The 27,756-nt window shown below is 35.4% G+C and overlaps 1 protein-coding gene across 1 annotated transcript in view; it reads right to left on the bottom strand.

The window, feature by feature from the left end:
• PCLO (piccolo presynaptic cytomatrix protein) overlaps nt 1-27,756 on the bottom strand; it is a 371,908-nt gene that overhangs the window by 97,507 nt on the left and 246,645 nt on the right. The window contains exon 10 of the mRNA XM_069586655.1: nt 8,502-8,627. Within this exon, the coding sequence (XP_069442756.1) occupies nt 8,502-8,627 (126 nt within the window). The remainder of the gene's footprint in view (nt 1-8,501; nt 8,628-27,756) is intronic.

The raw sequence follows: 27,756 nt of genomic DNA, 5'->3' as shown, positions 1-27,756 counted from the left end.
ACCATACTACTCTCTATAGCTTTTTTTGTGTGCTCAAACATTTGCAACAAAAATTGCAGGCTGGTACCCAATTAAGTGTTATATTGCATACATCAAACCAGAATGTGAAGAAGCTCCCCTACCCCATTCCCATGAGGAAAGACAGACAGAAGCTATGGGATGTTGAGCTGTGCACCCCACTACATGAGGAATCTTAAAAGGCAAATCTATTAAAGCAATTTTCCTGATTGTGGAGGAGGCTCAGACTAAGGAAAATCACATCCATTTTCAATGAATTAGTAAACATCAAACTCTGACTTTCTGTTTTCACCATGTAAGACAGAAATGCAACCATTGAGTTGCTTCAGTAAAATTTTCCAGGATTGAAAGCTCCTGCAAATAAATAAAGTGCAAATAAATCAGAAACAGATGTGTCAGGCAGCAAACACTTCCACGTAGGACTTGTTATTTTGAGTTAAGATTTTAACTTCGAATTTTAAACTCATCTGTTTTGTGCCCTTTACCCTCTCTCCCTCAGAGGGCCAACATGATAATTGGGAGATTCTGGACTGGAGAAAAGCCCACCAGAGGGAAAGGGTGCTGTATTTTCCAGATTGGGAGAGGTTTTTCTCCATCAGGAACCATCCAATTATCCACTCCCACTCCAGGGACCTGAATTTAAATTCAGAGCAAAGAAAAACTAAGAGAAAAAAAAAAAAGAGAGCAAACATATATAAATTTATGAGCACCTAAGTCCACGGTTATAAGAACATGGGCCCAGAGGAAACTATCTATTTTGAACTTCCCTTCTTAAATAAAAGACATCTATTTTGAACTTCCTTTCTTAAATAAAAGATAATCAAAAGTTGTGTTAACAAATATAGATGCTATTCTAAATGTACATGATTCTTTACCAGTAGTAAGAGTTTAAATACACGTACTGGGTTGGTCAAAATGTTCATTTTCTGTAACATCTTATGGAAAAACCTGGATGAACATTTTGGCCCACTCAATATCTTTTTTTCTTTTTTGCTACACATAAATTTTGTAATTAAAAAGGAATTCTTCATTACTCATTTCTACATATATTGCTTGAAATATTTTATGAGGCACCTGTGTTGAGCACTGGTTATGAAGGAAAAAGAACTCCATGTCAAAGGACAAAAGAGATAAGAGGCACAAATGGTATTGAACACAAAGAACTGAACTTGGTCTTTATCAGATAAAAAATGAACATAGTCTGTGCCTGTTCATAAAATACTGACAATTGTGTTATAGACTCCTCATATTTGGAGATGGTTGGAACTTTGATCTGTGAAGAAGACATAAAGTTGTTTTTATTGTTCAGTTGCTAATTCATGTCTGACTCTTTGTGACCCTATGACCAGCAGCACATCAGGTTTCCCTGTCCTTCACCATCTCCTGGAGTTTGCTCCAGCTCACGTCCATTGAGTTGGTGATATCATCAAACTATCTCATCCTCTGTTGCCCCTTCTCCTTTCACCCTCAGTCTTTCTCTGCATCAGGTTCTTTTCCAATCAGTTGGCATTTTGCATCAGAAGGCCAAATTATTAGGGCTTCAGCTTCAGTATCATTCCACCCAATGAATATTCATGGTTGATTTCCTTTACGATTGACTGGTCTGATTTCCTTGCTGTCCAAGGGACTATCAATAGTGTTCTCCAGCACCACAGTTAGAAAGCATTAATTCTTCGGTGCTCTACCTTCTTTACGTCCAACTCTCACATCCATACGTGACCACTGGAAAAACCATAGCTTTGACTATCTGGACCTTTGTCAGCAAAGTGATGTCTCTGCTTTTTTAATACGCTATGTTTGTCATAGCGTTTTGTCCAAGGAGCAAGTGTCTTTTAATTTAGTGGCTGTAGTCACAATCTGTAGTGATTCTGGAGCCCAAGAAAATTAAATCTGTCACTGTTTCCACTGTTTTCCCATCTATTTGCCATGATGTTATAGGAATCAAGATTTTAGTTTTTTAAACACTGAGTTTTAAGCCAGCTTTTTCAGTCTCCTCTTTCACCCTCATCAAGAGGCTCTTTAGTTCCTCTTTGCTTTCTGTCATTAGAGTAGTATCATCTGATTATCTGAGGTTGATGGCATTTCTCCCAAGCTTGATTCCAGCTTGTGAGTCTTGCATTCTGCACAGAAGTCAAACAAGTAGTGTGACAATATGCAGCCTTGATGTACTCCTTTCCCAATCTGGAACATGATGTATTCTGCACAGAAGTCAAACAAGCAGTGTGACAATATACAGCCTTGAGGTACTCCTTTCCCAATCTGGAATCAGTCCATTGTTACATGTCTGGTTCTAACTGTTGCTTGACCTGCATACAGGTTTCTTAAGAGGCAGGTAAGGTGGTCTGGTATTCCCATCTCTTTTAGAATTTTCCACAGTTTGTTGTTATCTACACAGTCAAAGGCTTTAGCATAGTTAATATAGCAAAAGTAGACATTTTTTGGAATTTTCTTGTTTTTCCTATGATCCAGCAGATAATGCAAGTTGATCTCTGGTTCCTCTGCCTTTTCTAAATCCAGCTTGTACATCTGGAAGTTCTTAGTTCATGTACTATTGAAGCAAAGCCTAGCTTGAAAGAGTTTGAGCATTACTTTGCTAGCATATGGAATAAGTCCAATTGCATGGTAGTTTGAACATTCTTTGGCATTGCCTTTCCTTGGGATTGGAATGAAAACTGAACTTTTAAAGTCCTGCGGCTATTGCTGAGTATTCCAAATTTACTGGCATATTGAGTGTAGCACATTAACAGCATCATCTTTCAGGATATGAAGTAGCTCAACTGGAATTCCATCACCTCTGCTAGCTTTATTCGTAGTGATGCTTCCTAAGACCCACTTGACTTCACACTCCAGATGTCTGGCTCTAGGTGAGTGACCACACCATCACAGTTATCTGGGTCATTAAGAACTTTCTGGTATAGTTCTGTGTGTTATTGCTACCTCTCTTAATCTCTTTTGTTTCTGCTAGGTCCTTGCCATGTCTGTCCTTTATTGTGCTCATCTTTGCATGAAATGTTCCCTTGGTATCGCCAATTTTCTTGAAGAGATCTCTAGGCTTTCCCATTCTATCGTTTCCCTCTACTTTTTGCATTGTTCACTTAAGAAGGCTTTCTTATTTTTCCTTGCTATTCTCTAAGAGTTATTTTTAAAGAAAATGTTATTTTTAAATCATGGCATGAGTTCAAAACTTCCTAAAACTGCAATGATATGTAGGTTTCAATAGGTAAAATAGCCTGCAGAAAAGAAAGTTTATTACTGAAGAAGCCTCTAATTCTTTGAGGCTGTTAATTATAGTGTTGATTATATGGAACTTTGTGTTGTTATTTAATATACAAAAGGTTTATAATCACTTGCCTAAGGACAGAGATATAAAATGGAAGTGGCAAGTTATAAATATACTTTCAAAGCCCATATATTTAGTATACTTTTAAGTGCTCAAATTAATTAAAAAAAGAAACAATATCATGAACCTATATGCAGGGAAAGAATGGAGATGCAGATGAAGAGAACGAAATTGTGGACACAGCAGGTAGCCTTTCCCTTCTCCAGGGGATCTTCCCAACCCAGGGATTGAACCCAGGTTTGCAGCATTGCAGGTGGATTCTTTACCAGCTGAGCCACAAGGGAAGCCCAGGGAAAGGAGAGGGTAGAGAAACAGAGAAAGTGGCATTGACATATATACTCTATTGTATGTAAAACAGATAACTAGTGGGAAGCTGCTATATAACACGTGGAGCCCAGCCTAGTGTCTTGTGATAGCCTGGAGGGGTGAGGAAGGAGGGGGAGAGGGGTAGGAAGGACCAAGGAGGGCAGCTCAACAGGGAGGGGATAAATGTGTGTGTGTGTGTGTGTGCCTGGGTGTGCCTGAATTATGACTCATTCTCATAGTTTTACTGCAGAAACCAGCATATTGTAAAGCATTTATCCTCCAATTAAAAAAAAATGCCAAAATTAGAAAACTACACACTATCTAAAACCCAATACTGGTGAGCATTTCACGGCTCCAACATTGTTGATCTAAAACTGTTAACATTTTAATCTTAAAGCAAATAACAAATCTGGCACTCTAGAAACTTAATTAGATTTGTAATTTAATCTGCCAGATCTTTTGTCTTCATTTTCTCAACAGAACATAGACTGAACTTATGTGCAAAAAAATAGGATAATAGGCAGAAAAAGATCATTCTTTGTCTAGTAGTTGTTAAGAATGTTTACTAAATGTTTCTGGGAGATAAATTTTAAGATTTTGAATGATTAGGATCCTTCAAGTATCTGACTGCCTGAGTTCTTTCAGAAAACTACTGTAGACTAAAATATTGGTTCAGGAAATTTAAATTAAAGGAATATTTTCTATTGCACTTTTTTTTTTTTTACATTTTAAGGCACACAAGGTAATATTAGGAGTGTTTTAAAACTAATTTCTTGAATATAGCCTAGGTATTTTGCAATAAAACTATTGCTAATTCTCAGGATTCTATAAAATTCTCTTACATTATTTAACATGATAGACAACCTTGTTCAGAAAGATTTTTTAAATGAGGTTGAATCAAAATCTTTTTTTCAAAGAAATAAACAGAGTAGTGATTCAGAAAATATACTAGGGTTACTTTTTTCTCTTCCATTTAATAACTTAGTTACATAAGTGGGTACTTTCAGAATATGAACATTAAGAGATCTATATCATCCATCAGTATGTTTTAAATGTATAAGTTCAGAGAATAAAGTAGAGGAGATTTGAAAAATCAACACAGAGTCCATGCCACTGAGTGTCATTAACATGTCAAACCATGAAAAGTCTAAAAAACTTATGATAGGAAAAATGACCAAGTTTAGAGAAAACAGTAGACAGTTAAACTGTGAACAGTAGCTTTGTATTTTAGAGTGGTAAAAAGTACAGTCTAAAAATTCTATAGTCAACCAATTGTCATTCACATTTTAAATCAACTGGAAGACAATTTTGAGTTATAAAGACTGTCTATATACTTCTGTATACAGAATGTAAAAGAAAGACATATCAGGAAGAGATCAAATCAATTCCTATGTCCACCTGGAATTCATCATAAAAATGGAGAAACTAAATTACATAAACACAAAAAACATTCCATCCATTTATGCACACATACTCACACACACATATACACATACAATATTCTTAGGAAAGAATTAACTTCAAACTGTGGCAAGTTAACCAAATTCAATATTTTCAATAAGTAAATTTTTAAAAATTAACATTCATGAACACAATTTTTAAAATAAAAAAATCCAAAACTCCAGTGATAGAGAATTGGTATTATTATAATATTTCACATCAGGCATGAAAATCAGAGTACTGTTTCAATGAATCTACTGCTCTGAAATTTTTTGATCATCTATTCCAGCTTGAGGCTCAGTTCCCTAAGGATATCACATATGAATGAAACAATAATTGCAGACAAAACAAATTATAGGGGCATCCCAGGTGGTGCTGGTAGTAAAGAATTTGCCTGCCAGTGCAGAAGACGCAAGAGATGCAGGTTGAATCCCTGGATTGGAAAAATTCCCTGGAGAGGGAAATGCCAACCCACTCTAGCTGGTGGGCTGCAGTCCATGGGGTCATAAAGAATCAGATGGCACTGAGCACCTGCACACATAATAACATCAGAAAATATACTGGTCCAACAAAGTAAGTCTATAGATACTAACTTGAACTGATAGCCTTCTAATCAGTTCATTTGTGACTAAAAAAAAAAAAACACACACACACACACAAAAAAAAACCCATTGAATCTTTATCAGTTTAGCCTGGTGGCAGAGAACACAGGTATAGCTTTGGATAGGAGAAAGTAAATGACTTATCCTATGTCAGAAGGGAAAGTGTAGTCATCAGTCATGTCAGACTCTTTGCGACCCCATAGACTATAGCCTGCTAGGGCTCCTATGTCCACGGAATTCTCCAGATAAGAATACTGGAGGGGGTAGCCATTCCCTTCTCCAGGGGATCTTCCCAACCCTGACTGAAGCCAACTCTCCTACATTGCAGGCAGATTCTTTACCATCTGAGCCACCAGGGAATCCCTTCATATGTCAAAATCATTCCTCAAAATATTTAATGTTTCAAATACAGTATCTATTTTGACAGTTAAGATATTAGTTTGGCCAGAAAGTTCATTTGTTTTCCCATAACATCTAATGGAAAAACACAAACTTTTTTGCCAATCCAATATCATCATGAATCTAATAGAAATACTACCAAGAACTGTATTAATATTTTATAAGAAAATAAAGTAAATCTGGAAATCATAAGTAGCAAATTATGGTTATGAGTTATGCAAAAACTGAACTCTAATCCGATAATTTATACTCAGAAAGGCCTGACTTGGCACCTTGGCAAAACTTTAGGAGAATTAATATATAATACAATTAATAAAAGTAAAATATTAAGTCACAGGGGATCTTCCTGATGCAGGGATCAAACCCAGGTCTCTTGCCTTGCAGGCAGATTCTTTTCTGAGCCACTAGGGAATCCCAAGTCATATGCACATAGCTTTTAATGAGTTCCCACTTAAACAAATGAAACAACCTGCAAAACTCTCAGTTCCAGAAAAAGATGAGGACTTTAATGGGAGTCTCCGAGTTTATAAAATCACAAATGTAACTTTAGGCTCATTTCAGTCTTCTTTCTTGAATGAGTTTGCATTACATCTATTTTTAATTTAGGTGCATGAATTTCAAAATAGCCACATAAGCTACCAAATACAAAGGAGTCACTTCATCATAGAGTACTTCATTGAAACTGTGCTTAAAAATCATCCTGATTTGTAGCATTTGGTGATTTTCATGTTGTAAAGACAAATAAGGTTATGAAGTTTTATCTTTAAATTATCCAAGTATCTTTGTCAAACTATATTAGGCACAGTTACTAAGCTGCATATTTTATTCTAAAAGAAAAATAGCATATTCATTTCTTTCTGAAGTACGCTATCTGAAAGTAACATATCATGCCCATACTTACAAATGGGCCTCAATCTTTGTATCTTACATAGACTGTAATGCCAAGAGAGTAGTATTAGGCATGACAGGATTATAGTCATTGAAAATTCAAGCAGATCCAGTGTTTGTTCATAATGGTTATGTTTTGATTCATATAGTCTTCTCTTTCATTTAGCTAGCCCTCCCAATTTTTCCTGTTGTATGAATATAATTAGAATATTTTTAATAATATGCTTTCAGTTATATATTTGGCAATATCCTGGCAAACTAGCTTTCTGAAAATCAACAAGCAACTAAATGAACAGAAAGGTCTGATTTATAGCATTTGTCTATTTTCATGTTTAAATACCCTCATCATGGCCAATTCAAGCTAACAACATGATGACACTCAAAAGGAAGCTGGGAAGAGATGCGCAAAGCTTCTCGCAGTGGGTTGGTCAAGCTGGCTTCAGCAGAACACTGTGATAAATAAATACTGCCTCAAGTCTGTGTTTATTCTAATAGTCTGTCAGAATATCCAGGGACTTTTTGGTAGGTTCCAGTATATTTAAGACCATGGCAGTGAATAATTTTAACATGATTAAGTTTTAAACAATAACAGGCAACATTAAACTATGAAGTGACAGCTAAACACTTTCTAAATAAGCATCTAATTTAGGATAAAAACAAAAAAATGATTTACTGTAAAACTATTGCTTTATGATAAAAATATTCAAGACAAACAGTATCATGGAAATCTTGTAAGCTATCCCTATGTTGGATCTTTGAAAATGTAAATGACCACATCATCTTGAGACTCAAGGCAACATTTTACTGAAATTGAAAGTAAGATCATTTTATGGCCCAGTATATACACCTGTAAAGTTCATTATTTTAATACTTATGATGTAATAAGTTGAATAGAATAGTACCTAACATAGGATTTGACAATTTTTTTTTCTCTAAAGGGTCAGAGAGAATATATTTAGGCTTTGCAAATCATATAGTTTGCTGTGAACGCAGTACTGTTTGTGCAGTGGGAAATACTCATGTTCAACATGTAAATTAACAATCCTTGCTGTGTTCCAATAAAACGATGCTTACAGAAGCAAGCAGCAGATGGATTTGGCCTGTGGGTCATCCACAGTTTGTTGACCTGACTTTAGCAGGTACCAAATCATCTGATGTTTTTATGGCACTGATTTCAATATGATTTTTTTTGGTGTTTATGAATCACTAGTCCCTTTAATCAAAGTATTTTTTTAAAAGTATATTGTCCCTGTCAGTAAAAAAATCTTGACTAATTACTGTTTCTTAAACAAGATACTCCACAATGCAAAAGGCAAAAGGACAATGCAATTGAAAATAAAATGAATACAGTGGTGGACATATCTTCCTTTACTATACCACAATGTCACCTTTAACCACAAGGAGAGGTTTTCCTAGACAGTAAAAGAAGAGAAAACTTTCAGATCAAATTAAGATACGTTTAATATGAGCACATTCATTTTAATTTACTCTGAAATCCTTATTCTTACCTTCCACAAGTTTCCCTGTCTGTTCGGCACTTCCCCCAGGAAGAATCTTGGCAATATAGGCTCCAATTTCTCCGCTATATCCAGGGATTTCTTTACCACCCACAATTCTAATTCCTAATCCGTTACCTGTATTGAAAAGTTAGCAAATTATTAGCAATAAGTTAAGAAAAGACAACAGTTATCACAAGTGATAAGGTGCAGAAAAAATGGGTTCTGATATGTAGAAGTTAACCCCAAATGAATATTGGAACTGGACACTGATAACCAAAAGAACAATATTATGATTTCATAGTAGTTGATAGCAAAGAATTATCTGAGATCTTGGTAGGATCTATAATGATTAATCTGACATTAACAAATAATTTTTATTTTTTATTTCAGCCATATTCAATAATATAATAAAGTTTTGTCCATTTTGATCATATATGTTGTAAGAATTTTATATGACGATGTTCCCAGTGTAAATAATTTCAGAGCAAAAAAGTCATTTATGAAATTGATGAACATTTAACTTACAAAAAGGAAGTAATGGCTATCATAAACTGAGAAGACATAAATGACTGCAACTGATAAAGTGAAAATATGATCATAACTTACGAATTATTATTCACATTTCAGCCTTAATTCAGAAACTAACTGATATTGTTTGTGCATTAATATGGCACTTAATACAAGGATAATAAAAGCATTCTTTACTGATGAACAACTTGGTAAACTGTTCCTTATTCAACAGAATAGATTTCTCTATAATTAGCGATGCAGATGAAAGATGGAAAATGATTATTATGAGAAATCCACACACTATACTTGATTTTAGCCAAAAGGCTGAGAAGTGATGATTATTATGAGAGATCTAATTGAATCAAATAAACTGTTGACATTTTAAGTTTATTTTAAAAGAGTAAGCTAAAAAACAGCTAGTGTATACAGCTCCACATATATTTTTGTTACAAATGTCAAGAAGATTTTAAAATGAAAGCACTAAAAGAAAGCAGAATTCTCCTTTATTGAAGACACAATTAATTAAACATTTCATTCAGTGATTGAAGTACCATTTCCAACTCTTTCAAAATCTCTAAAATTAAAAGCCAGGTCTCTTCCAAATCCTGTACTTTCCTACTTAACTCCTCAAAAAGAATCCCTCTAGTTAGCATCAACACAATTCAAACATTCAACAAGCAGTAGCTGAATTATGGACTGCTTCTTCATTTATCTAGTAGGGCTGTATTTTGGTAAAATACTGTTTATTTCCAGGTCAGATGATATTTCCAAATGAATTTACTCTTTCCTGTTCTTCCTTCCTCCTCCCTCCCTTTCATCCTTCCTCTCCTTTCCCCTCTCCTACTCTCCCTTTGTTTCCCCTAGTGCCCCACTCCCCACTCTCATCCCGAGACCTGCTAGTACACCAGACCAAGTGTTCTGAAGATTTAGCCTCAAAACAAAACCAAAACAAATTAACTGCATGTTTTTACAAAGGGTGGCCAAGGGTGAGAGATAAATAAAATACTAGCTCTCTGTGGCCCCGCTTGTGGAGCTTTTCTGCCACAAGCCTCTTGGCTCAGTGTTTCTGTTCTTAGAGATTAATTGATGATCCAAACTGAACATAACTGGATCAGTGAAGACTAGCAGTCACTATATGACATAGAGCAGGTATTAGGCATGACTTTCAGTCTCAACAAAAGTTGATTTCTTAGACATTAGCATTTAAAGATTCGCCAGGACTGATTCTACAATAAGACATTAGATTAGACTCAGAAAGAGCAGAAGATGAAGAAAAGTTATTAGCCACTATTTATTCAATTACTTTATATATGTGTGTGATATATATAGTGTTAAGTCATTTTAGAAATTATAAAATGAGAATTTAAAAATAGCTGGTCATATTTAAAGGATTTTCCTATGGAATTTGTCCAAAAATAAAAATAAAAACAGATTCTTAATCTAAGACTTGGCTTTATTTTTCATGGTTGAATCACTCACAAGTTGCAATTCATCACTTGTTAAATATTTCATAAAACGGATACATATACTGAATATTTCTAATGTGGTCAATATATCCATATCAATTTTAAAACATGGTCAGTCTGGGATCCCAAAAGATGATTGATGAGATTTCTTTAGTGTAAAGGCATATTTTCAAGACCAAGTTTTATATCAATATTTATGCTAGATGATAGCAGAGCATAGAAGGTGTAGTAAAGTGCTCATGGCACTGCTCTTATTTCTTTTTAAGCTTAAAACTGTTGTATGGCAGAAACCAACACAACACTGTAAAATTTTTAAAAATATATTTAAATTAAAAATGGAAAAAAATTACCATGTAAATACAGTTCATAAAAATAAGTCTGTACTATATAGAATATGGTGTAGCCATATGCTTAGAAACTGCAAACAGAATTGTTATACCTTGTAAAGGTATAGCTAAAAAGTAGAATTTCAGAATCTATTAATTAATATGTGACTACTTAAAAAAACTGATTATGTTTTCATTTTGAAAAATGACATTGTCTTAAAGATAAGTAGTTGGGTTCTTAGTGCCATTTGATTTTTAGTGACAGAGTACATTCTAAAATTTTGTAGTAAAGGATCTGTAATAGGAACTTATAACTATATCCACAATAATTATTTAATTTTGTAAAATACAGTTTCACGCTAATGAATTTGACACTTCCTAAATATACTTTACAAATCAGTGTCTTTGATAAAATGGGAGTAATACATAGCCATGAAAATACTGTGAAAAATGAGATTTGATAGACAGTTGACCCTTCCACAACCTGGGGGTTGAGGTGCTGACACTCTGTGCAGTTGAAAATCCTCATAAACTTATACTCAGCCCTTTCTATACAAGGTTTCTCTGTGTCTCAGTTTCATATCCCTGGATTCAACCAACTGTGGATTGTGTAGCATTATATATTTACTATTGAAAAAAATCTCCATTTAAATGAACCCATGAAGTTCAAATGCATATTGTTCAAGGTTCAGTGTATATAGAAACCACTTCTAATACATAGCAAATTTTCAAAAGTGACTTTTCTTCTTGTTGATCCTGCTGTGTTGACTGCTACTGATTTTCATGTATACAATAAAGTAACTTTTAATAGAAATATTAAAAGTTTGTGAAAGAAAAGCAAGTTAGAAAATAAAAAGACCTAAAGGAAAACATTTGTTTATTTTACAGTAGTTGCTTGTATCCTAATTTGGATGCCATGAGTATGAATTTAATTTATATAATTTATAAGAATGTAAATCTAGATATTTTTATTTACCATTTCTATGGTTATACTTTGATATTTTATGAATATAGACAGAACAAACAAAAACACTTCCATAAAAATAAAACACATTAGCTCAAATTTAAAAAGCAGAATGTCAATAAAAAATTTGATAAGCCTAAGAGGCAAAATTAGTTTTTAACTGAAATGCTTAAATCTAAGTGGTCCTTGATAAGTGATACTATTGGTTTTAACTTTCACACATTTTTAACAACATAAACTTATTTCCCTCTCTGTTTCTATTCCATCTAGAAACATTGCTAAAATTTTTCCTCAGAAGCATGAAAGTACACTGGTTTTGCTCTTTAGTTCACAGTATGGCAGAGAAGAGAGGCCAATAATTACTGTAAAGAACATAGGAGCTTTAGTAAAAGAGATCATCAAAAGTTACAGTAATTTTATAACATATAAGCATAAACATGGTTAAGGAAGTCTTAAAGGGAAATCTATAAGCAACCACAACACAATGTATTCATAAATCACCATGATGTACACCTTAAATATCTTATAATGTTGTAAGCCCATTATACCTCAATAAATTGAAATGAAAAAATAAAAAAATTAAGCTGTACATAAAATAAACATTAGCATACTAAGGAAACATCCTCACATTTGAATTTAAATTTGCAGTTTAAATCTATTTTACTTTAATATGTTTATCCATATGTTATATTAAATGCTCTGATATTTAAGGTATTATAAAAATGTTTTCATTTCCATTGTTAAATAACATGAAAATATCATGATGTTATAATTACAGCACTGACTGTGGGCAAAATAGCAATACTTGTTTCATTTCCTCACTATCATGTGCTACATTTAAGCATCAAGGAAAAAGAAAATTTTCATCAATGAACATCTATCTTATGAATAGTAGTCTTTAAATCAATAATTTATTATTCATAATAAAATTATTACAGAACAAAGATATACTGCTTAGTTTAGTCATATAATTAATTGGGCTGAAGAAGAAAGATTGTCTATATAAATATATGATCTATATTAATATGAATATACTCATTGGAAGACAGATGCTGAAGCTGAAGCTCCCATACTTTGGGCACCTGATGTGAAGAACTGACTCATCGGAAAATACTCTGATGCCAGGAAAAATTGAGGGCAAAAAGAGAAGGCGGTGACAGAGGATAAGATGGTTGGATGGCATCACTGACTCAATGGACATGAGTTTGCAACTCAGGGAGATAATAATGGACAGAGAAGCCTGGTGTGCTGCAGTTCACAGGGTTACAAAGAGTTGGACATGACAGCGACTGAACAACAAAAACAAAAAATAATCAAGGCTAATGATGTACTAAGGATAATGAAAAATACACAAAGCATAGTTCAATTAAATCTATTTTTATAGTTTATCTTAATTATACTCTTGCATAAGGCTGTTGTACCTACTGTTACAAATTATTCAAGAAAATATTTAGAAAAATCAAATTACATTAATGATTTCATAATGATTACATATGATTACATAATGATTTCATATGATTACATAATGATTTCCTTTGCATTTTATCAAATGCTATATTAATTCATTAACATTGGAAAACAAAGACCTAAAGAATATTTCACTATTTGTTCTTTAACTTTACTTACTTTTGTTCATTATAAGAAAACATTTCTACAAACACAACAAAGCTCATCAATTGCATTATTAGCAATCCATACTTGACTGTTTCCAGAAAATTCAAAATGGAAACACCATATTCATTCATGCCAAATATAATCCAACTGTAAGTCTGGACACGCAAATTACAAACTCAGCTCTTCAACCATTAACTTTATTTTAAATTCAGTGAATTACTGTATAAAATATTCTTCCCTACTTTTAAATATGTAAAGATTCATGAAGAATTTGAAGTGAATATTGTATTTCACATTTCTATGAACAAAAGTTCACCACTTGTCTTTTTCTAATTTGAATAATATTAAGGTAAAAATGTTGCATGGGCTTCAAAGTATGTATAAAATGCTATTCACACTTAGACCATCCTGGATGAGATAGGTCCAAGTTGGCCTGCCAGAGGACTGAAATGGCCATTGGCATGGGAAGGAAATAAGGAAGATAAGTCATGGACATAAGTCAAGAGTGGCACAGTGGTAACGAATGCACTTTAGAGACCCAGGTTTGATACCTGGATTGGGAAGAACCCCTGCAGAAGGAAATGGCAACCCACTCCAGTATTCTTGCCTGGGAAATCCCATGGACAGAGGAGCTTTGCAGGCTATATATAGTTCATGGGGTTGCAAAGAGTTGGACATGACTGAGCAATTAAACAACAACAACAATAACAATACGTCAAAAGACACTGGTATTTTGAGTTTGTTAAGCAACATCTTTCAAATGATGTATGAATTGATAAAGTATTTTTACTAAGAGGGCATAGGATTTCCTCTTTCTGAAATGCTTCAAAAATAATTTTCACCAAGAAAATTTTCAGGACTTCCACATCATAAATGGACATTTCGTTCACACAGAGTTTTTTTTCTTTATTTTAGCTTACATGTTTGATAGTTGCTGAGAGTAGATCCTAAAAGTTTTTATCACAAGAAAAAAATTTTGTAACTATGTCTGGTGATGAATGTTAAACAGAATTATCATGATGACTGCCTTCCCAGACAACACACAGTTTGCAGCTATGTGAGTTCCTGATCAGGGGACCTAGTTAAGCCATGCTTGAGATTCTTGAACTACAAAAACATTGAGTACTAAATGTGTGTTGTTTTAAGTCATTAAATTTGTGGTAACCTGTCTATTCCTGCTTTATTGACTATGCCAAAGCCTTTGACTGTGTGGATCACAATAAACTGGAAAATTCTGAGAGAGATGGGAATACCAGATCACTTGACCTGCCTCTTGAGAAATCAGTATGCAGGCCAGGAAGTAACAGTTAGAACTGGACATGGAACAACAGACTGGTTCCAAATATGAAAAGGAGTACATCAAGGCTGTATATTGTCACCCTGCTTATTTAATTTATATGCAGAGTACATCATGAGAAACGCTAGACTGGAAGAAACACAAGCTGGAATCAAGATTGCTGGGAGAAATACCAATAACCTCAGACATGCAGATGACACCACCCTTATGGCAGAAAGTGAAGAGGAACTAAAAAGCCTCTTGATGAAAGTGAAAGAGGAGAACAAAAGAGCTGGCTTAAAGCTCAACATTCAGAAAATGAAGATCATGGCATCCGGTCTCATCACTTCATGGGAAATAGATGGGGAAACAATGGAAACAGTGTCAGACTTTATTATTTTGGACTCCAAAATCACTGTAGATGGTGACTGCAGCCATGAAATTAAAAGACGTTTACTCCTTGGGAGGAAAGTTATGAGCAACCTAGATAGTATATTCAAAAGCAGAGACATTACTTTGCCAACAAAGGTCCCTCTAGTCAAGGCTATGGTTTTTCCTGTGTCATGTATGGATGTGAGAGTTCAACTGTGAAGAAGGCTGAGTGCCGAAGAATTGATGCGTTTGAACTGTGGTGTTGGAGAAGACTCTTGAGAGTCCCTTGGACTGCAGGGAGACCCAACCAGTCCATTCTGAAGGAGATCAACCCTGCGATTTCTTTGGAAGGAATGATGCTAAAGCTGAAAACTCCAGTACTTTGGCCACCTCATGCGAAGAGTTGACTCATTGGAAAAGACTTTGATACTGGGAGGGATTGGGGGCAGGAGGAGAAGAGGACGACAGAAGATGAGATGGCTGGATGGCATCGCTGACTCGATGGACGCGAGTCTGAGTGAACTCCAGGAGTTGGTGATGGACAGGGAGGCCTGGTGTGCTGTGATTCATGGGGTAGCAAAAAGTTGGACATGACTGAGCGACTGAACTGAAATGAACTGAACCTGTTATTCACCAACAGAAATTAATACCAAGATGAAAGCTGCATTCTGAGTTTTCTATGCACACAATATATAGGGATATTATTTTGGTAGCAAAACCAGTGGAATAGTTGTGTTTATAGTACTTAACCACAGTGATTGAGCAGCGATAGAGGGTAGGAGATAAAGGGAAAATAGGCTATGAACAGAAAACCTGTTGCTCTTCATAAATGAAGAGGAAGAGCTCTGTGTATCAGTTCTGCATCACTGGGATTCTAGTATAATGTGTGTAGGAAGTACATGGCATCTAGGCTACACTGAATTTGTGAATGAATGAATCATGAATGGATGAAAACTGGTGTCTAATTTTCAGTTTTGAAACTTTGAAGTGTCTGATTTTCTCTACATAGGGCTTAATGCCTGTCATGCTGCGGTCCATGGTGTCACAAAAAGTCGGACGTGATTGAGCAACTGAACTAAAATGAGGGCTAATGCATCAGTTACAGTGACCTTAAAAATAATAGATTTGTATTGTACTCTGTTCTTGGAAAATGTCTGTAAAATTGTATTAACACAATGAATCTTAAAAATAACAAAAAGGCTGTCTTTTCACCTTGCTTATATTTTCCTTTGTTGTGCAGAAGCTTTTAATTTTAATTAGATCCCATTTGTTTATTTTTGCTTTTATTTCCAGAATTCTGGGAGGTGGATCATAGAGGATCCTGCTGTGATTTATGTCTGAGAGTGTTTTGCCTATGTTCTCCTCTAGGAGTTTTATAGTTTCTGATCTTACATTTAGATCTTTAATCCATTTTGAGTTTATTTTTGTGTACGGTGTTAGAAAGTGATCTAGTTTCATTCTTTTACAAGTGGTTGACCAGTTTTCCCAGCACCACTTGTTAAAGAGGTTGTCTTTACTCCATTGTATATTCTTGCCTCCTTTGTCAAAGATAAGGTGTCCATATGTGTGTGGATTTATCTCTGGGCTTTCTATTTTGTTCCATTGATCTATATGTCTGTCTTTGTGCCAGTACCATACTGTCTTGATGACTGTGGCTTTGTAATAGAGCCTGAAGTCAGGCAAGTTGATTCCTCCAGTTCCATTCTTCTTTCTCAAGATTGCTTTGGCTGTTCGAGGTTTTTTGTATTTCCATACAAATCTTGAAATTATTTGTTCTAGTTCTGTGAAAAATGTGGCTGGTAGCTTGATAGGGATTGCATTGAATTTGTAAATTGCTTTGGGTAGTATACTCATTTTCACTATATTGATTCTTCCAATCCATGAACATGGTATATTTCTCCATCTATTAGTGTCCTCTTTGATTTCTTTCATCAGTGTTTTATAGTTTTCTATATATAGGTCTTTAGTTTCTTTAGGTAGATATATTCCTAAGTATTTTATTCTTTTCATTGCAATGGTGAATGGAATTGTTTCCTTAATTTCTTTTTCTACTTTCTCATTATTCGTGTATAGGAATGCAAGGGATTTCTGTGTGTTGATTTTATATCCTGCAACTTTAAAAGCTTCTGCACAACAAAGGAAAATATAAGCAAGGTGAAAAGACAGCCTTCTGAATGGGAGAAAATAATAGCAAATGAAGCAACTGACAAACAACTAATCTCAAAAATATACAAGCAACTTATGCAGCTCAATTCCAGAAAAATAAACGACCCAATCAAAAAATGGGCCAAAGAACTAAATAGACATTTCTCCAAAGAAGACATACGGATGGCTAACAAACACATGAAAAGATGCTCAACATCACTCATTATTAGAGAAATGCAAATCAAAACCACAATGAGGTACCACTTCACACCAGTCAGAATGGCTGCGATCCAAAAATCTGCAAGCAATAAATGCTGGAGGGGGTGTGGAGAAAAGGGAACCCTCCTACACTGTTGGTGGGAATGCAAACTAGTACAGCCACTATGGAGAACAGTGTGGAGATTCCTTAAAAAATTGCAAATAGAACTACCTTATAACCCAGCAATCCCACTGCTGGGCATACACACCGAGGAAACCAGAATTGAAAGAGACACATGTACCCCAATGTTCATCGCAGCACTGTTTATAATAGCCAGGACATGGAAACAACCTAGATGTCCATCAGCAGATGAATGGATAAGAAAGCTGTGGTACATATACACAATGGAGTATTACTCAGCAGTTAAAAAGAATTCATTTGAATCAGTTCTGATGAGATGGATGAAACTGGAGCCGATTATACAGAGTGAAGTAAGCCAGAAAGAAAAACACCAATACAGTATACTAACACATATATATGGAATTTAGGAAGATGGCAATGACGACCCTGTATGCAAGACAGGGAAAGAGACACAGATGTGTATAACGGACTTTTGGACTCAGAGGGAGAGGGAGAGGGTGGGATGATTTGGGAGAATGACATTCTAACATGTATACTATCATGTGAATTGAATCGCCAGTCTATGTCTGACGCAGGATGCAGCATGCTTGGGGCTGGTGCATGGGGATGACCCAGAAAGATGTTATGGGGAGGGAGGTGGGAGGGGGGTTCATGTTTGGGAATGCATGTAAGAATTAAAGATTTTAAAATTTAAAAAATAAAAAACTAAAATAAAAAAATAAATAAAGATAAGAGAAAAAAAATAACAAAAAGGAAACCCTCTATTCTACATGAATAAAATAAGACTTTGTGAGGTTAACTGCTCAAGACAACACCTAATATATGGTAATGCTAGAGTGGAGCCCACACTCCAAATGAATGGGTTAGAGATGAATCTCCCGTTAGGCTAGGGGCAGGGAACCCAGTGTGGGATAAGAAAGGATGGGTTGGGGAGCTGCATACATAGCCCTTTCCTTTCTCATTCAGTTGCAGAGGGGAGAGTGAAGAGAGACGTTACAATTAGGCCATTAAAAGGAGAAACTACCAGGATGTAAAAAATGTTGGGGAGTCAGTACCTGTCAGTCAGTACCAAGAAGAGGAAATATTTTGGGTTTAGGCAGCTTGTGGATTAAATGGCAGCGTTTAATGTTTTCAGATTTATTTTTAATTGGAGGATAATTGCTTTACAATGTTGTGTTGGTTTCAGCCATACAACACTGTTCATTCAGTTCATTCAGTCGCTCAGTCGTGGCCGACTCTTTGCGACCCCATGAATTGCAGCACGCCAAGCTTCCCTGTCCATCACCAACTCCCGGAGTTCACCCAAACTCATGTCCATCCAGTTGGTGATGCCATCAAGCCATCTCATCCTCTGTCGTCCTCTTCTCCTCCTGCCCCTAATCTCTCCCAGCACCAGAGTCTTTTTCAATGAGTCAACTCTTTGCATGAGGTGGCCAAAGTACTGGAGTTTCAGCTTTAGCATCAGTCCTTCCAAAGAACACCCAGGACTGATCTCCTTTAGAATGGACTGGTTGGATCTCCTTGCAGTCCAAGGGACTTTCAAGGGTCTTCTCCAATACCACAGTTCAAAAGCATCAATTCTTCGGCGCTCAGCTTTCTTCACAGTCCAACTCTCACATCCATACATGACCCGTGGAAAAACCATAGCCTTGACTAGACGGACCTTGGTTGGCAAAGTAATGTCTCTGTTTTTGAATACGCTATCTAGGTTGGTCATAACTTTCCTTCCAAGGAGTAAATGTCTTTTAATTTCATGGCTGCAATCACCATCTGCAGTGATTTTGGAGCCCCCCAAAATAAAGTCTGACACAGTTTCCACTGTTTCCCCATCTATTTCCCATGAAGTGATGGGTGAATTGGCTGTAAGTATACATACATCCCTTCCCTCTTGAACATTCCCACCACCCTCCATCCCACCCCTACAGGTTGTCACAGAATATGCGGTTGAGCTCCAGGTGTTATGCAGCAACTTTCCACTAGATCATCTGCATATGGTAATATGTATGTTTTAAATAGCATTTAATCTGAAGCTGTAAGTGATCACTTTGGAAATGCTCTGCTTGTTTTGTCACTATGGTTTCCATTTTTCTATTGATGCATAAATGTCTATGACTTATTTATACCTTTATTAGCTATTACAAAGATGAAATTGTTACCTTTTCAGTATTAAAGATATTACCATTTTGTATTTTAGCATTTGTGTTACTATGTCATATATATCTATTAAATGAATATGTAATATTAATACTTATATATCTTACTTGCAAATCTATAAAGAATGACATATGCACAGGCCTGATAACATAATTATATTATAATCACCATTATTTGGGGCAGTAGTTGAAAAACTGATTTGGAGAGAAAAGTTCTGAATTTACCAAGTCACTTTAGGGATACTATAAATAAAATCCAGGTGTCCAGAGTATTTTTGTGCTAGAGGCTAAACCTGGTCTAATCAAAATCAATTTGCTTTAGTAAAAGAGGTATTCAACACAGTTCAACAGATTCTACCATCCAGTATACGTTAGGGAATATTTTTTACTAAAGAGTTATTTAATATAATTACTTTGGTTATATTCATTACTCTATTTTTAAAAACTGTTATTATAATACTATTTGAAATTAAGAATAAATATTATGTTATTAGGTGGCCAGGCTAAGGATAAACATTCCTCTGAAATTGTGTTTTAAACAAAAAGTGAGCTCCTTTTATTTCATTTAGTTTTCTACTGCGTAAGACTTATGGAACTTTTAGTTGTATGTTTCAAAATATATAACTTTGAACTAATGAACACTATTTGCTGTTTCTACTTTGTACCAATATTATATGTATTATATTACTTGTTTTCAATCTCTTTGTTAACAGCTTCGGGGATAGAAGGGAAAAAAGTAACTAACATTTCTAGAGTTTCTCCTACTTTGCATTTTAAAATCATCTCTATAACTTTCCATGTTAGGTATTGTCCATACCATTTTAGGACAAAGCAGCTGAGACTATAGGAGGTTAGAAACTTGGCTAGGTTGGCTAGTAAGTAAAACGACCAAGGTTAGAGCCCATTTTTCTTCCTGAGTCCCACATTCTTGTTCTTTCTTTATACCTTTGCTCATCACTCTAATTGTCAAAAAAATTCTAGAAGACAATTTTAGAAAATATTCTAGAAGTCTTTTCTCTTTTAATTGAATCTCATTTCTTATTTTCCATTTTCCAAGATGAAATCATATGCTATATATATATCACCAAATTACCCTCCTTAACCTGTAGGTTAAACATCTTGAATGTGTTTACCCTCTCCTTAAAGAATCAATTATTAATTCCTTTACTTTTATTTATTAAGAAAAACAGAAAAATGTGTTCATCCATCCCCAGTTAAAAGCACAGCCATTAATGTCACTTAATGGCAGGAACCCATTTCTACAAGCAATATTTATCTTGACAGATGTCAGGAAAAGTGATGATGTGAATGAGAAACTATCCAACGGTAAATAGTTCCTTTGTCACTGAGGAAATGAATGCAAGTTTTCACTGAAATATATGAGGAAGAAATGATTTTAGAAGAGATTCTATTCAAATATGATTTTTTCTATAGTTGTATACTCTGTTTATTCCTAAGACACTTTGAGGGGCTTACAATGAGAAATTGTGTCATATATTTACAACATATCTGGACAGTTAATAAAAGAGAAAAAGCCATTCTGAATGGGAAGGGAGAAATTTGGGGTCAAGACCCGCTTGCTAGAATCTGTTCAGTTTCCGAGAACTTGCAGCATTTAGGACAGAAAACACACGTTCTCAAAGTGACAATGGACACTTTCTCTTGGTTTTCCACAAGAAACAGAACAAATGACATAAGTGTCTTAACTTTCAAACACCTGACCTTTAAAAAAAATGTTTTCTCATTAAGTGTTCCTAAACAATGTAGGAGACATGTTAAGAGTGTGTTACCTACAATTTATCTAACTGCATGAAATAGAGTTCACCACATTTTTCGCCTCAGTTCACTTCAGTCACTCAGTTGTGTCTGACTCTTTGCGACCCCATGAATCGCAGCACACCAGGCCTCCCTGTCCATCACAACTCCCAGAATTTCCCCAAACTCAAGTCCATTGAGTCAGTGATACCATCCAACCATCTCATCCTCTGTTGTCCCCTTCTCCTCCTGTCTTCAATCTTTCCCAACATCAGGGTCTTTTCAAATGAGTCAGCTCTTTGCATCAGGTGGCCAACATATAGGAGTTTCAGCTTCAACATCAGTCCTTCCAATGAACACTCTGGACTGATCTCCTTTAGGATGGACTGGCTGGATTTCCTTGCAGTCCAAGGGATTCTCAAGAGTCTTTTCTAACACCACAGTTCAAAAGCCTCAATGCTTCAGCACTCAGCTTTCTTTATAGTCCAGCTCTCACATCCATACATGATTACTGGAAAAACCACAGCCTTGACTAGATGGACCTTTGTTAGCAAAGTAATGTCTCTGATTTTGAATATGCTATCAAGATTGGTCATAACTTTCCTTCCAAGTAGTATGCATCTTTTAATTTCATGGCTGTAGTCACCATCTGCAGTGATTTTGGAGCCCCCCAAAAAATAAAGTCAGCCATTGAAATAAAGTGAGTTTCCACTGTTTACCCATCTATTTGCCATGAAGTGATGGGACCAGATGCCAAGATCTTAGTTTTCTAAATGTTGAGCTTTAAGCCAACTTTTTCACTATCCTCTTTCACTTTCATCAAGAAGCTCTTTAGTTCTTCTTACTTTCTGCCATAAGGGTGATGTCATCTGCATATCTGAGATTATTTGTATTTCTCCTGGCAATCTTGATTCCAGCTTGTGCTTCCTCCAACCTAGTGTTTCTCATGATGTACTCTGCCTATAAGCAGGGTGACAATATACAGCCTTGACATACTCCTTTACCTATTTGGAACCAGTCTGTTGATCCATGTCCAGTTCTAACTGTTGCTTCCTGACCTGCATACAGATTTCTCAAGAGGCAGGTCAGATGGTCTGGTATTCCCATCTCTTTCAGAATTTTCCACAGTTAATTGTGATCCACACAGTCAAAGGCTTTAGCATAGACAATAAAGCAGAAATATATGTTTGTTTTTTTTCTGGAACTCTTGCTTTTTTGATGATCCAGTGGATGTTAAGCAATTTGATCTCTGGTTCCTCTGCCTTTTCTAAAATGAGCTTGAACATCTGGAAGTTCACAGTTCTTGTATTGCTGAAGCCTGGCTTGGAGAATTTTGAGCATTAATTTGCTAGTGTGTGAGATGAATGCAATTGTGTGGTAGTTTGAACATTCTTTGGCATTGCCTTTCTTTGGGATTGGAATGAAAACTGACCTTTTCCAGTCCTGTGGCCACTGCTGAGTTTTCCAAATTTGCTGGCATATTGAGTGTAGCACTTTCACAGTATCATCTTTTAGGATTTGAACTAGCTCAACTGGAATTCTATCACCTCCACTGGCTTTGTTCATAGTGATGCTTCCTAAGGCCCACTTGACTTCACATTCCAGGATGTCTGGCTCTAGGTGAGTGATCACACCATCGTGATCATCTGGGTTGTGAAGATCTTTTTTGTACAGTTCTTCTGTTTATTCTAGTCACCTCTTCTTAATATCTTCTGCTTCTGTTAGGTCCATACCATTTCTGTCATTTATTGAGCCCCTTATTTCATCACGGTTAAATTTTTTCAGAATTCAGCTTTGAACCAGACAAAACCATTTTAAAAAAATCTCAAAAAGGAAGCTTCAGTGATTTCATTGGTGCTCATATTACCCGTCAAATTACATTTAGGATTACTTAATATGATCTGGCTCTAACTCTTATTCCTTTTATGACCTGGTCCTTACTTTGATCCCTTTTTTGTACTCTGTTTTAGCAAAACAAAATTTAAAAAAATAACATAAGCCAAAAAAAAAAAAAGAACAAAAAAACCCCCAAAATAACTCACTTCCTGAAATGATAAAATCATTGAAAGGAACTTAAAAATACTAATCAGGTCTAAGGGCTAAAATCAAGACTCAATAGTATATGCAGCCTCACTATCTAGTTTAATTAGTAGGTTCTTAAATGGTCTAATCATAAAATCCCCTTCCCTCTCTGGTGGATATAAAGATCCTTCACCAAATAGCGCTCCTTATCAAGTGATCTGGGCTTCCCTGGTGGCTTAGATGGTAAAGAATCTGCCTGAGACCCCGGTTCAATCCCTAGGTTGAGAAGATCCTCTGGAGATGTAATGGTAACCCACTACAATATTCTTGCCTGGAGAATCCCCATGGACAGAGCAGCCTGGGTGGGCTAAAGTTCATGGGGTTGCAAATAGTTGGATATGACTGAGTGATCCACACTTCCACTTTTCATCAAGGGGATTCAGTCCAATTTCTGCTTATCCCTGAGCAGGTGGGACTCAGTTTCCTCCAAGTCTATACAATTATTCAACCAAGCCAATCACATCTTCCTTAAAGAACCAGGGGGCACTCCAACTTTTTGATACTAAAATGCTGGCCTTGCAGAACTGTTTATTCTGTTCCTGAGTACAACCCTGATATGGCCTCTATATTTTAGGGAAATAAAGAACATCATGGCAGCCTTTTTTCACTGTGGTATTGTAGTATTGTTTATAATATTGCAAAGGGGAAGTCCACACAAATGTTTAGCAACTGAGGAATGGTGGATATAGATGATTAAATATCTATAAATATAATAAAAATAATTAAACTTATCTTATGAAGATCTTTTGATGTAACAGGAAAACGTCTTTGTTAGGTAATTTATACCTATATACAAAATACATATGTAAACTACTTTACAATATGCTCCTAACATTTACTGTGTGTACCTGGGTATAAAGAAGAAAGGAAAGAAAGAGAGTGTCAATTGTCAGATTATGGCAGTTTTCATTTTTATCTTTATAGTTTTCACTGCTACTATAATTTACTGAGGATCTCTCTATCTATTCATCCATCCATCCAGCTATCTATATATACACGACACACATATACTCATTTCACATACACATACAAAGAAGAGAGTTGAAAACGATACATGTATTTAGAAGACCAGATGGGAGATTTGCCTTTTAGATTTCTAAGAGGAAAGAGAAATGAAAATCTTCATGAGGAGACGGGGAAAGATATATTCTCTATCTCTCATTAATATATTCTTTGAACAAATGAGGATACGTAGTATAAAAATTGTATGTGTACATACATGTACCCATGGTTTGTGACTTATTTTAACTTTCAAGAGACAATCTCATGTATTCAATGTTTGCTATGGATTAGCTCTACTTCTTCAAATATCTTGCAAATTCTTGGAAGTAGAATTGTTACCACAGGCTTTTTGCATATCTGCCTTATATCTAGGTTGAGGTTGAGTTTACATTCAACATGAGCTATTTCCTTTTACAGTGGGAAAGTGAAAGATTTATTTTAATTCTACTTTCTGTAATCCTATATTATTTGGAAAATTTTTCAAGTAACAGTTATAAAAGGTAGCTAAATTTTTGTTCCAGTATTTTTATTGACTATGGAATATATTCCATGGAACATGGGGGTATTTTTCTAAACTAATCTGCTGATTATAATTTGATATCTTCAAGAAAGACTAAACAAGATATATAGAACTATTATTAACATCTGAAGGTTCCATCTAGAGTCTGAATGCAACTATCTATCTAAATCACCTCTTTTTTAAATTTGTGGGTTTTCACTGTAAACACTCGTTAGTAAGAAAGAAAAACAAGAATGGTATCATTATTTGGTGGAATTGGTTATACTTTCAAATTATTTCAGAAGCAAAGGAAAAAATATGCAAGTGTACAGTGAACAATATAACTATGTTCATATCGTTCTAACTTAATTGAGATATTCATTTCCTTTCTTAGGATTTTACATGTATAATTTCTTTGGTTGCATATTGGGATAATATAATGACCCTAACCCTAACCTATGTAAATAAGGTCATTGTCACAAATGTAACCATTTCCATTAAAAAATTATTGAAATACAAACCAGAGTGAATATGAGGGTATGTATGTATGTATGCATGTATGTAAACTCTTTATCCTCTTTCAAATATGAAAACATAATTCATTTAATACCTCTTCATATTGCCAGGATTTGAGAGTTCCATTGGTGAAGAGAAGAAAGTGCAGTCTGATCAGCTAGTGTTTGCTTTAAAAGCTGTTCCTAAATACTTCTGCTCACCTTTCTAAAATTTTAGGCCAATAAAAATCCTTCCAATGAATTTTAGAGGGGAAGAGAGGCTTAGGGTAGAATCCCTGCATTACTGTCACAACTAGTCACTGATGTTCTTTAGGGACAAAGCAGGGATGTCTCCTCTCACTACTCTGCTCAGTATTATACCACAAATTTTAGAAAATGCAATAAAGACAAGAAATTTATACAAATTTATCCCCACTGGAATGGAAGAAGTAAAGCTGTCTTTATTTGTAGACAACATAATCTTGCTTGTAAGAAAACCCTAAGGATTCCACAAAAAAAACCTATCAGAACTAAAAACACTAGTGAGATTATAAACTAAAAGGTCAGTGTACAAAAATCAAATGCATTTTTATAAAATGGCAGTGCATAATACCAAACTGAAATTAAGAAAGTAATTCCATTCTTGGATACATGTGTATGTATGGCCAAGTCCTTTTGCTGTCCACCTGAAACTATCACTACATTGTTAATTGGCTATACTACAATACAAAATAAAAAGCTTAAAAAAAGGCAAAAAAAAAAATCATTGAATCTTATACTCACCATGAGTGAAACTTATAAGATGGAAATTATATCTCAATAAAGCTGTTAAAAAAAACAATTCCATTCTCAAGCACCAAGAAGAATGGAATAATTTGGAAGACATTAAACAAAGAAATTCTAGTTTTGCACTGGAAACTATAAAACTGTACTGAAAAATTAAAGGATACCTCAATAAAGGTAGAGATATTACACATACATGAATTAGAAGATTCAATGTTGTTAAGATAGCAATTCTTTTCAAATTGATCTATAGTTTCAATGTGACCCCTATCATAATCCAAGTAAGTTGATGCTAAAAAAATGTGGAAATTAAAAGAATCTAGAGTAGTCATGAGAAACGCTGGGCTGGAAGAAACACAAGCTGGAATCAAGATTGCCGGGAGAAATATCAATAGCCTCAGATATGCAGATGACACCACCCTTATGGCAGAAAGTGAAGAGGAACTCACTAAAAAGCCTCTTGATGAAAGTGAAAGAGGAGAGTGAAAAAGTTGGCTTAAAGCTCAACATTCAGAAAACGAAGACCATGGCATCCAGTCCCATCACTCCATGGGAAATAGATGGAGAAACAGTGGAAACAGTGTCAGACTTTATTTTGGGGGGCTCCAAAATCACTGCAGATGGTGACTGCAGCCATGAAATTAAAAGATGCTTACTCCTTGGAAGAAAAGTTATGACCAACCTAGATAGCATATTCAAAAGCAGAGACATTACTTTGCCGACTAAGGTCTGTCTAGTCAAGGCTATGGTTTTTCCTGTGGTCATGTATGGATGTGAGAGTTGGACTGTGAAGAAGGCTGAGCGCCAAAGAATTGATGCTTTTGAACTGTGGTGTTGGAGAAGACTCTTGAGAGTCCCTTGGACTGCAAGGAGATCCAACCAGTCCATTTTGAAGGAGATCAGCCCTGGGATTTCTTTGGAAGGAATGATGCTAAAGCTGAGGCTCCAGTACTTTGGCCACCTCATGCAAAGAGTTGACTCATTGGAAAAGACTCTGATGCTGGGAGGGATTCGGGGCAGGAGGAGAAGGGGACGACCCAGGATGAGATGGCTGGATGGCATCACCGACTCGATGGATGTGAGTCTGACTGAACTCCGGGAGCTGGTGATGGACAGGGAGGCCTGGTGTGCTGCAATTCATGGGGTCGCAAAGAGTCGGACATGACTGAGCGACTGAACTGAACTGAACTGAAGAGTAGCCAAAACATTTTTTTAAAAGTTGGAGTAATTATATTATTAGATTTCAAAACTTAATATGAAGCTACAGAGTAAGCAAAAGAGTGTAACAGTTAGGCATATAATAAAACAGAATAGAATTGAGATTCCAGAAATAAATTCTTGTATTAATGGTAGATTGATTTTTGATAAAGATACCAAGGCAATTCAATGGGGGTTTGTTTCTTTAACAAAAGGTGCTTATACAGTATTCATTAGTGGTTCAAAAAAATGAACTTGGATGTCAGCATCATACCATATACACAAA

This window comes from Ovis canadensis, chromosome 4 (genome assembly GCF_042477335.2).
Source record: "Ovis canadensis isolate MfBH-ARS-UI-01 breed Bighorn chromosome 4, ARS-UI_OviCan_v2, whole genome shotgun sequence".
In the NCBI taxonomy this organism is placed as follows: domain Eukaryota; kingdom Metazoa; phylum Chordata; class Mammalia; order Artiodactyla; family Bovidae; genus Ovis; species Ovis canadensis.
Note: the sequence above shows the minus strand (reverse complement) of the source record. Positions and strands in the feature narration are given on the sequence as shown.